This window comes from Protopterus annectens, chromosome 4.part0 (assembly GCF_019279795.1).
Source record: "Protopterus annectens isolate FY-2018-M chromosome 4.part0, PAN1.0, whole genome shotgun sequence".
NCBI lineage: Eukaryota > Metazoa > Chordata > Ceratodontiformes > Protopteridae > Protopterus > Protopterus annectens.
Genome location: NC_056733.1, coordinates 1923853194 through 1923865498, shown reverse-complemented (window position 1 = coordinate 1923865498; position 12305 = coordinate 1923853194). Strand labels below are relative to the sequence as shown.

The window sequence follows — 12305 nt, the reverse complement described above, 5'->3', positions numbered from 1 at the left end:
GTCTCCTGCACTGAACTCTTTACACTATACCTGCAATAATGACTGCAATTCTGTATTAACCCCTATAGGGAAAGGAAGAAAATGTAGTTGGACCCGAGGAAGGGGTGTACTAAATTACAGCTGTACATTTAGCAACCATCGTTTTAAATGCTGTTACAATCATTTTCAAAATCAAGTTTGGTTATCATGTTGCCATGTTATGTACTTCATCATCTACTATGCTGGCGTAAAACAATCCTTAAGGAGCATGGCAGTAAATAACACAGGCTTTAGAGCGCTGAACTAATTTATATTATGTCTTGCAGTACACACAACATCCTATGCATTAAAAGTAACAGTCCATAAACCAGTAATTATTAGCAATCAGGTAAGGAATAAGTCTTAGTGTTAAAACATCACATCTAGCCAAATCAGGTATATCTGACTTACTAGCCAGATTTTACAAATATAACAATGAAAAAATAAACATTTTACAATAAAAAAAATGACTAAACATGACTATCATCATGTCTACTGTTAAAAAAAAAGAGTGCAACATTCACTGTAAATTATGACAAAATGTGCTAAAATAAAGACTTATTTACTCCCCAGCATATCACAGTACACTTCAATATTGCGTTCGGGTAGCAAATTTTATTTAGGTTGTAAAAAAATCTGAGTCAGTCTGATTTAACAAATAAATTACTACAAACAAAAATTATGACACTAGCATCATTTTCCTAGTGTACAGGGATGGAGCCCTGACTGCAGTCCATGAGCCCAGAGTTTGATTAGCAGTTCTGTCTCATGAGGAACTGGACACTGGACAGGAACCTAGGACACGAGTGGCATTATTTCCAGCTCACCTATCCTAAATGACAGGGTTGGAAAGATCCTACACAGCCTTGCTCACACTTGGGAACATAATAGCAGACTATATGGCTCACATCATGTTCTTCGCAAGAAATACAAAGCTGCACTGGAATGCCTTGACTTCTCTGGCCTCAAATATCAGATTAGCTCTACAGAAAAACTGACCTCAGGTACCTGGAAGACTGTGAAAGGGACACCAGGAGATGACCATCTGCTATGTTTGTGTGTGAAGCACAAATAATGACAAGACTGACAGTACACATGATTTTAACAAAGGAATTAGCAAAAAAAAAAAAAAACAAACAACAACTGAATAAATTACCTGCTCACACTAGTGTTTGACTTTTCCTTTCAGAAGCAAAACATTGCAAATTAGTCTCTTCCTCATGTTTGCAGTCACTAGAGAGGCATGTCTTTTTGCACCTAGGTTACACAAGTTCCACATTTCTGAATATATTTCTTTTACGACATTATGCTTCAGCTAAGGAACTGAAATACTTTGAGTTAATAATCATTAACTCTCAAACGAAGCTATAATGCTGACAACAGACAATAGAGTGATAAAATGAAGTATACTGCTATCATAAAAGACTAAACAGAGGAAAATCAAATAGCCACATGAATATTAAACCACCTCATCTGTAATTTGCTCGCCATGGTTATGCTCTCATAAAATAAAATATGATGGAGCAAGCAGCAAAACTGTTATAATTTACCACAGGATACTTGCAGCCTGGGACAAAGCAAACTTGCAGGCATATGGCTCCCACAAAACTGAGTACTGATAGCAAACGTAGGTGGATGCAGACTGCTGGGGGGAAATGTAAGGTAAGTCAGAACAAGTCGCTCATTCAGCCACTGTGCCTGCTAATTATTCCCAGCTCTGTCAAGATAAGGAAAGAAAAACTGAAAAGCATCCATGATATGTACAGCAGAAACCAGATTGGGTCCAATGCATTCATTTTACTATCCTTTCTTAGTGTAAGACGCTCATGGACGTTCATAACTAGCAAATAATGTGGAAAAAACACAACATGGCGATGGACTACAAAACCTTGGGGTAGCACAGAGGAAAGCAGCCCAACACTGGGATAAAGCATTTGCCTCAACCTGTGAACAACAATAAATAACCATCATGTAGTACAAAAAGCATCACAATTATTCTCCAAAAAGGGGAAAAGAGACTGGCTTGTTAAGCATCTTACTGACATCAGAAAGGTGGTGAACAAGCTTTTATTAAGCACCCCTCACTTCTTAAGCTCTAATCTCAGAGGTGGTTGGCAGCCATCACAGTGGAGTGATGGGAGAGTTCGAACAGCTTTAAAAGTTGTGAAACATGTCATTCAGATGGCTAAACAAAGTGTTTAAGAGCTGTTAAAGCTCTTGCACTTCCCAGCACACTTCTGTTATTTATACCTTCTGTGTAGTAGCAATAAATGTGTTACAGCTTTCAACTTTTCTAATACACAGGAGCACATAATGTGCAGCCAAGAACTACGACAGGATCTTTTTGATCATATCCCAGTTTCAGGTTCTAAATGAATGTCATGATTCACTGACTCAAGCACTGCTCTCTGAGTATATGCTTTGGCATCCATATCCATGTCTCACACAAATAAGAAGTTGGTTATGATCAGAGACTCATCCATAATCTTTTATAATATATAAGGTTGCAAACAGACTGGTCCTAAGCAATGGTTGTGCAACCCCCCCCAATACAAAATGCTACCCTAACACACCTGTGCCTAGTCAGTGAAAAGTGGACATGATACTAACATCAGGTAAAGTAGTAGTACACAGAAAGCAGCCACATTAATTGATGCACACAAACAACCACCAGAAAACCACACAATATCTCAGGAGACTCATACATGCACACACACACACACACACACACACACACACACAGACGAAGCACATGACTTCCACAACAGTAACATTTACATACAGATAACACTGTACAGCCAGCTTCATGCAACTATATGAAATGCATGGAATATATGCCTATATATAGAACACTGTCTTACACCCTTACCCTGAGACACTAATTACAGAAATAAAGGAACCTACATTCCTCAGTTCACAGCAGATTAGCAGATGATCACAACACGTATTCCCACCTTAAAATTTACAAATGCTAAAAAATACCAATGCAGTAAACCAGGATCAAGGTAACGATGTTCTATCGTTGCAACCTTTGAGAGTATGAGGTGTACTATTTCCAGACTCAAGTCCATCAGTGCTCCAAAGAATTCATGTGTAATTCCATAACATGCCATGCAAATGAACATCATTAAATATGCCAAGCATGCTATTAAAGAATGCGGCAATAAAGAATCATAACCATCTTAGACATATGTCCAAAGGTGTACGTAGATGAGGTGTGGATATATTAATGACTGACTTAATAAGTATATTTCAGACTGTGAATGTAAATGTTATACCATCATACTGAAGTTCTATGTATGTTTCTCTATGTACTAATACCAGTCCATGTATACTTCCTATGGTTTGCTTTCTGTACAAGGCAAAAGACAGGACACAGGCATCACGGACAGGTATGGCTATATCAAGTGCCCGTTTTACACCACATTATTCCTCATAACAGATGCCTGTTACATCTATATAGGTATGTAGAAAGGCAGATATGAAATATCTCCAGATGTCATTTATAATGCAGTCACTGAGTAGTGTTGTGTGCCATCAAGAGGTATGCCAAGAGGTGGTTATCTCATTATACTGTGCCCATAACAGTCCCTATACTGGAATGCTGGGGCCTACAAGCAACACTATTCAGAGGGCTAGGTGACCACAACATAACACACCACACTGCCACCCTTCTCATGTGGGAGCATTTGGCTTGTTAAGCATGTCACTGCAGTTCTCATTTGCATGTTCTACCATGTTTTGCACAAACTGGTTTGGAGCATGTGCTGCAGATAACAACAGGCCCTTAAACCAGCCATTACCACAGATGAGCATTTGAATTGCCAGAATATTAATTCTGTGTACAAATTTGGGGCAGAACTTTGCAAGTCGCTTTTTTTTGGGGGGGGGTGACGACTCTGGCCCATGCTAAGCAAAAATTAATATTTTTCACTACAATTAAGGTAGTTAACACACAACACAGAATAAGTTAAATAACATACAGGAATTTATGACTCAGAACTGGCTAGCAGGGTAATGGTTAACAAGAAGATGTGCAAAGTGACATACGTCCTACAAACATAGTTATTCCAACCACCACCAGTTACACACCATGTCGCATTGGTTAATTCAGTCAGTGAGACATTCTGACCAAAGCTGCCCAGTTACTTGTAAAAACGGGCATCATTAAACAGGCCTTACCCTGTTAACAAACCAAAAAATAAAAATATTAAACAATGGAAATAAATATGATACATGATTAGCCCAAGTGTTGTCCATCTTGGTATACAAGTATGGTTCTACTCACACTGAATATCAAAACACTTATGTGCCAACCTACCAAAAACCAAATGCATGAAAAAACATTTGGCTGAAAAATTATGACAACAGAAATTCCACAAAAGAAAAATATTCTAATATAGTTCTGTAGGAGGGCAAGACTCCTAAACCACCCCATGACCACACAAATAAATACGGTCATAACCTTAGATCACACAATTCTGCAGTAAAGGAAGTTATACTGGTATCTGTGTAAAGTCAAATATTTCTCTTTGACACCAGCTTGGTACAAATTCAGAGGTAACGGTCATTGAGTCCCATGTCATCAGCTGAATTAATTAATGAAAAGTGGAAGCAAAAACTGTGAAAAAAAAAGGTCACCTCCATTGGTATTGGGGGCAAGCTTCCCATAACCTCAATGCAAAAGGCTTGTGCTTAACACCTTCATATTAAATATAATCATCTTGAAGTCACATCAGCTCAGGGGAAATCACAATTTATTGAAAATTCGTATCAACGAAATGGGATCCAGTGACATAATTATATAATCAGAAAATAACTAAAAAGGAAAGCACAACCACTCCTAAGGGATGCTAAGGGGGTTTGTTGTCCACAAAAAAAATCAGTAGTTTTTAGTTTCAGTCAAATGGCATTCAATCTTCCAGCATTCATTCATTCAAATACAGAACCGATATACTGAAAATTAGCTGCCTTTACAAAAGGTGTGCTCCTACTGTAACTTTTATTTATATGTTAGAAAATAAAACAGAATCGTAATGAATGCTAAACCATTTAAGTCTCCCACCTTTCAACTGTACTTTAGCAAAAATAGTTTTTCAAAGCATTCGTGGGGTTATACAGTTCCAAAATCCACACTAACCATGAAAAAAAAAATCAGTTTAGACATCATTCAAAGGAAACAAAATAATACAGTTAAATTGTCAAAAATAATTCAGGAATGAAATAATACAACTAGCAAAACCAGCATTAAAATAAAACAACTTTTAGAAGAATGTGCAGTGCATTCTGAAGAAATTCAAACTCTATGTAAATAACCTTATGAAATTAGAGGGAAAACAACAGTAAGAAATTAAGATTTCAGCCAATTTACACAGTGTAGGTTTCACTTCCTATATGCTGTGCAAGATGAAATCCTGGAAGCAATCCAGAAATTGCCAAGCCATAGTATGTGAAGACCTCAGAAAATTCCAAAGTCTTTTGGTTAACTGCAAAGCATACAGCAAGCAAAAGCCAGTCACACTGGAGATGCATTAAATCAACAGTGTCTGCCCACGGCAGAAAGGATAAGAAGCATCTGTTTATTCACATACTTTACATTCAAAGCCCTGAGCAACATTTGACAAAACTTGTAAAGTTTCATACCCTGAAAAATGATGTAATGCTACAACACATGCCAGACTCAGTCGCTCAAGACATAAAACCCATGTGTTCTTATTACAGTGCCAGTTGGGAAATAACTAAAATAAGCATACTAGGAACACTTGAAAGCAGCAACAGTCCCCTCCCTAACTCCATTAAGTGAATTTGTTAACATGTACATTTAATTGTCACGCACATGTTTTCCATTTAGATAAAAAGGCCCTATTAACTGTTTTCTGCCTGCCGAGGAAACATTTTCAAACAAAAGAATACTACAACATGCAACCACAACAGGGAAAATTCATCCACAGAATTATGCCACAAACTGTCTTCAAAGAAGTACATATTTATTCTCTTGCCCTCAGCCAAAGTCAAAAGTCCAGACTGGGGAAAACATTTCAAAAGGAATTAAATTAAAACAGTGTTTTTTAAATTAAACATTATTACTTAATAATGTTTGTGTCCAACACCACTGATTACAACATAAATTTAGTAAATACACCATCTTATATGAAATTATACTTTGAAATGGATAGTAATAAATCTTCAATGACAGTGTAACCGAGTTGTCCTTCATAATCTAGGAATCCTTTCGCATTCAACCAGTAAGTTCTTCTGCTATAAAGAAAAGGTCATAATGCAGTAGCACTCTAACTATAAATTTAAATTATTATTCCACTGTATCTAATTACTGTATTGCATAGACATTTCTTATCTGACCTCCTGTCCTCAAAGTGTACCAGCTTCAAAAAAGCTTCAGTAATAATTATTTATGCTAATGAAAGTCATACTTGATCTCACTTTGTAGTATGCTCAGGCAACACACCTAAACCAAATAATGCATCACATTTACATCACAACAGCTTCAAGATCACAGAAATATTCAGTGACAAAAGTGTGGAGCTCATAATCCTTACTAAATAACATGCTACTAGTATGATAAAGTCTAACAAATAATGTTATTTACTGCAATCCTGTCTGTCAAGACAATGTCTACAATGAAACGAGCTTTACCAATTAAAGGTGTCTGAGCCATACAGTTCAATTAATTCACTACCTGATGTTTCATTATAAATTAAAATGTTATTACAGTGATATACACTAACTCGTTGCTGTCATGTTTGTACCTGAACATAGAAGGACTCATGAAGGAAACAGTACCAGACATGGACCTTAATGTGAATGTGTTTCGTGACAGAAACTGAATATTTACATTTTTTAATATTTCCTAGCTTTGTATAAACATGTCTACAGGATTATCAAAATATGAAAATTCATTTATTTGTTTCAGCATTTCATTATGGAGCCATACTGAGTTTACAGTCATGGCAATTTGGAAAAAATACATTACCATGTAGAGTAGAAAATAAACAAATGTAATAATGTTTAAACACCATCTAATCTGCTCATGATGCACCATTTGTATCTAGGAACTTGAAGAATATTGGTTACTGCATTAAGGAGATTGACTATTTCCTCCTATTTCACTACAGATATAGAAAATTCTATTAACGGACTGCCGTACATCTTCTATAAATAATAAATCTTGCATAACACCCTACAAATTACACAGCAAATTCTCTTTATTTCTGCATGGCAGGACAAAAAAAAAACGGAACCACGCAATGTATGTGAAAATGTTCTTTTCTTTATAAAAGATCCTTTCACAAACCATTCCAATCTTACTGTTAATACAGAGCCATCAGAAATAAAAAAAAAAAACACTCTGCAATTTCAAGTCAGTTGTCAAATGTATGCCCCTTTTATTGGAGTTTTAAGCAAACTGCAAAAAAAAGTATATTGTTTATCATCTATGTCTACTCTAGAAATATTTAAGCATTACTGGCACAGTACACTGGAGGAACATATAAAACATCCAACTTCTGCAATAACAGCTTTAAAAAATTAAAATATCAGCTTAAAACTGAAAAAGACCATATGATGCAAGATAGTATCATATTTCTCTCCTCAGCTAAAACCACTCCCTGTTGAACTTATGTCATGAGAATATAACTGGACTACACCTACCTGGATAAAAGTCTTTGGATTTGGACAGCTTGATGGTAGCCCCAGTCTCTTTCTGCAGTTGAACAATGGTCTGTCCTCCCTTTCCAATAATAGATCCAGCAGCATAACTGGGTATGAGGACTTTAAAAAAAAACTGGCCATCTTCTGGAAAAAAATACATACACATATGTAAATACAAAACCTGTCAGAATTACCTGTCTCTAAAGACATAGAACAATAGGAGTACTATGGGATGGGATGATCAGTAAATGCTTTGCCATTTTTAAACCGAATTTGCTACTGTAATCCACTGCAGCATTTCTTTTTCTGAATATTATGGGTCCAAAGCGCATGAGTTTCCAGTTGTACAATTAAAAAAAAAAGTTGACCCACTTTGTCCTGTAAGTTGAGTACAGTATTTAAATTCGAAACACAGAAGAGCTTTGGTACCTACATGAAAGGTACCGATTATAAACTGGTCCCATCAACGAGGTGCACACAATGTGCATTGACAATTAAAAAGTGCAAACCCTAATCGCATGGTGACATTTATTTTAATTCAGCACACATGATGCAGTTTAACAACAATATATGTGACACTAACTTGCCTGAAACTGTAACTGTGTCAACAAAAACACTCACCTAAGCTAAGCTGTTTAATTTCTAGCATGGTGCCACACAGTCAGAGACAGCATTAGCAGAGCGCACTAAAGAAAAGCTTTGCTGGAATAATCCCTCAGTACACCTTTAACAACAGCTCTTTAGAAGGCTATGATCTCTTAAGCTCATTAAATCAAAACGCTCAGTTTTCCCCAATAGATCTAAAGCTTATAACTGACTTCATTTTTAGTACACAATGGTAAGGTGGGTGGTTTAAAATGTCAATTATCCGTCCGTTTGTCAGTAAACGTGAATAGCCGAGCTCCTGTTGTACGTTTACCCATCTCGGTGCAGAACTTTAACAGTTTGGAAGGACACACACTTACAATTTTACAAAGGGGAGTACAACTGCAAAATGATGATGCTCGTTCTCGCCCTCTGAGCCCCCCCCCCATAAAAAAAACACCACCAGCATAAAGTCTGCAAGCAAAGTAATTTGTAAGAAAAGCAATCTTACAAACACAATCTAAGCAAACACAGCTTTCCAACAACAGTTACCCAATGCATATGCATTCACTGGCTTTTAATATATGATACATGCAAAGTACCATATCAAGAGCAGCAGAGCAATCTGATAGCTAGCCAATATTCTAATGCAGCAGCTGTTCCCAAAATATAAATAATACCTTTTAAAACAAAGATCTTGGAATACTGAAAGCAGACGCCATTTTGCCATGCAATAAATAAATTTATGTGCATAAAAAAGTTTTGTTACCCACCACCGGTGTTCGTCCTTTTGGTGCTCACTGCTTCAGGAGGGGCTTCTAGCGGTCTTTTTCTGGAATCCGGGGGGTCCAGGTCTATGGGAACCAAGGCGTGAGTCCCGTTTTGTTGGATGGGAACTGCCGCCATCATGTTTGCTGGATTTTAAGTATTTCTTTTTGTTGCTGTTTTTTTTGTTTGTTATTTAAACAAGTACACTGATTGGTTTATTATATTGCCGGTGAAACAGCAGCTGATTTTGCAGTCTGCGCAAAGAGTGAATGGTGGGGAATGTGTGACAGAGGAATGAAAAGGCAAAGAAGTGAGAGAAAGGATGGAGGGAAGGCTAAGTGTGGGTGAGATGTGGATGTAGTGGATGTGAGTGAAATGATTGCGATTCCCTTCTTGAGCTACACTAAGCTCGGGCTACTCTTGCTGCTGCTGTTGTTCTGATTGGTGGTGCTGTTCTTTCTTTCTCATTATTCTCGGTTGCAGCTCTCCCTCACAGCCACTGCTGGGGCTGCCACTACTCGCAGGGAGGGTCAAAGGTCATGGAACCAAGCAACACGCTTCACCCAAACAAGAAATTGTCAAAGAAACTGAGGACTAGCGAACGGCGCGAGCACTTTGATTGATGGGGGTGTTCACCATCTGTAAACAGAGAGTGGGATGTGGGTTTTCGTCGTAGCCAATGAGGAGAGAGAGGATGGATTTCTATGACCATTATTGTAAATTTGACGTTGAACGTCGGAGTGGATTTCTTTGGAAATTACATAAATACAAAGAAAGAGGGTTTATTATTCGCATTTTAAAATGTAATGTACTACATGTGAAGGGAGCAGTCATTTTTATAAAAATAGTAGCCATTCGTTGTTGAAAACAGTAAAAGTTCTATTGTTATTTCTGTTATTATGTTGTTTTTGACTTATACGTATAGTGACTGTGATATATGCATGTGTTTATATTTGAATGTTTGCGGAAACAGGGAATACTTGTAACATGACATGATTGATTTGTTTTTTTTTTAGATGTGAAAATGATTAGCTGCTAAATCTTTAGTTTTGTTTCCTAGGTACAGTAAAATGAAACCCTGTCGTTGTGTTCAGCTGGGCATACATTTTGCTTATTGTGTCAAAGCGCAATTCGTAATTGTTCCTAAACTAAAATTCGTGTTGGTGGACAAGTGATTTATTTTATCCGTTATTTTAATAATCCCTAACATTTCATTTAGAAAAGTGAGGTATGTATAGCCAGCTGTGCTAAAGCTTGTGTAGATTTTCTGTCATATTTAATCTTGACACTGCTTATTCTTTTATGTTTTTGAGCCTGGTCTACCTACACTGTAGACTGCTTTTGGCACGTTGTCGTTATGTCACGATTTCGAGAGAGCGTCTTGACTTTTTTTGTTTAAAAATTCTGGACAAAGCCCAAAGTAATTGTGGGGGAGGGTCTAGAATCAGAGATGATCTGTAAATACCACTGTGGTTCAGTTAGAAAATTAATTACAAGATGATTTGCATCAACGTGCATTGTCTGAAAAATACGTTTGAAGTTCTAATCTCCGTGCGATCCTTAGTAAATCAAAACTTTTGTAAGAGACACGGCAAAAATATGAAGCAAAATCGGGGTGAAGTTAAAAGGATGCGAATGCAGCGATACTTTATTCTTATTCTGGGACAAGTTATTAATACGTTAGTAACTGATTACATGAAATTGAAACGTAGAGATACGTAATGCGACAGAGTTAATGCCCAAGAATAGGGTGATATATGTTGCAAAGTTGGAATAGTGTTCTAAAGCAGGGCTGCTAAACTTATTCCCGAAGAAATACGGTGGCATAGTCGGAAGAGACTGAAGCTTTCCACATGGGGGATTCTTGTTATATTTATGACTGTGTGCAGAGGTGACCTCAAAACCAGTGGGAGATACACAATCGAAGTGTTTACTTTTTGCAAATAAAGGAGGGTTAATTTTTGCCCCAGCCCATAGCTTTTAACCAACCAATCAGGGATAAAACTCAACAGAATCCCATAAATAATTAGGGAAACTTTTAAAACAGTTGTGTTAACTTGAAACATCGACAGAATAAGAGCATGTGAATCGATATACATTTTTTGAAGTAAAAGAAGTCTATTATTGTCATTATTTAAGTGTAATTCACCACCTTTTCTCCAAAAGTCACTAGTTTTATGAGGGCTTATGAGGAGCAGAGCTAAAATCACAGTCAAAATCAGGGGCATCCCTGAAAGTCAAGGATTGTTGACCGGTATCCCCAGCCTTTGTTTTCAACCTGCTTTTTTTTGCTGGGAGTTCCATAGCTTTCTGATTTATTCATTTTTACTTCCAGTATGTCAGTGCTTCATTGGATCTTTTTTTCATTAGTTTCATATTGAAATAATGCATTGCATTTTATACATAAAGTATTTATCTGCATATTTTGGAAAGTTATTTGTTTTTTAATGATCACTAAAAGATAGAAATTGTTTGTTGGGGAAAGTCTCACTTAAAAAAGAAAAAGAAGCTCGCAACACTGTTAAATACAGTTCACTTGTAAGTCAAGTAAATGGCTCCCATAGACATGACAAATTATTTATGCAAGTTATGATTGTATGGCTGTTATCTTGAATTCTGGAAGTTTTAGACTGCCTTTAAAACTGACCTCTCCCAGCTGTCCGCATGTTGGAGGAACATTCCCATTTTCAGACCTGATTTATCTCTGTACATGATGCACCCCTTTTGGAAGGCATGTCCCTATTTCCACGCTTAATATAACCCTTCACGCAGTTTTCTGAATCTCTCCTTTTCAGAAGCAAAAAATAAATTACCTTGGGTGATAGCCTTGTGTAGTGCAGTTCACTTAAGTCTGCAGATTTCTGTCTTTTTCATAATAATTATATTTTTCCTCATTTTGGTCATTTTTTTTTAACAAGCATTGCTTTGTAATATCCATATATATCTCAACGTCTAAATGCAAGAAATCTGGACAAAGCTAAAGACAACTGGGGGGAACAAAAGCCCCAAATCTGGGATAAATTTTAAATATTACTCTTGTAACCTCAGAAAGTTAATAGTATAATAGGTTTTGCATTAGCATGCATTTTCTGAAGGATATGAAGTCTGAAATTCAAATGTTTGTCTTTATTTAGTGACTTCAATCTTCAGTGATATGCCAGGAAGTTAGAAATTTTATGAAGAACAAAAACACTGGATAGTCTGCGAAAGTCTGGACACTTGAAAGGTGAGTATCCCAAATTCCAACTGGAAGGAGCAAGAGATAG

General features: G+C 36.8%; 1 protein-coding gene across 6 annotated transcripts in view; it reads right to left on the bottom strand.

The window, feature by feature from the left end:
- Nucleotides 1-9624, bottom strand: part of NOVA1 (NOVA alternative splicing regulator 1) — a 771806-nt gene extending 762182 nt beyond the window's left edge. For 2 of the 6 annotated variants that reach the window (XM_044069573.1, XM_044069575.1), the window contains exons 1-2: nucleotides 9045-9624; nucleotides 7687-7827 (exon numbers count right to left, since the gene is read on the bottom strand). In XM_044069573.1, the coding sequence (XP_043925508.1) occupies nucleotides 7687-7827; nucleotides 9045-9180 (277 nt within the window). In that variant the 5' untranslated portion in view covers nucleotides 9181-9624. Of the gene's footprint in view, nucleotides 1-7686; nucleotides 7831-8307; nucleotides 8624-9044 lie in introns of those variants that run through there. The other 4 variants (XM_044069572.1, XM_044069574.1, XM_044069576.1 and 1 more) reach the window with 3 other exon arrangements.
- Between the last annotated feature and the right edge of the window lie 2681 nt (nucleotides 9625-12305).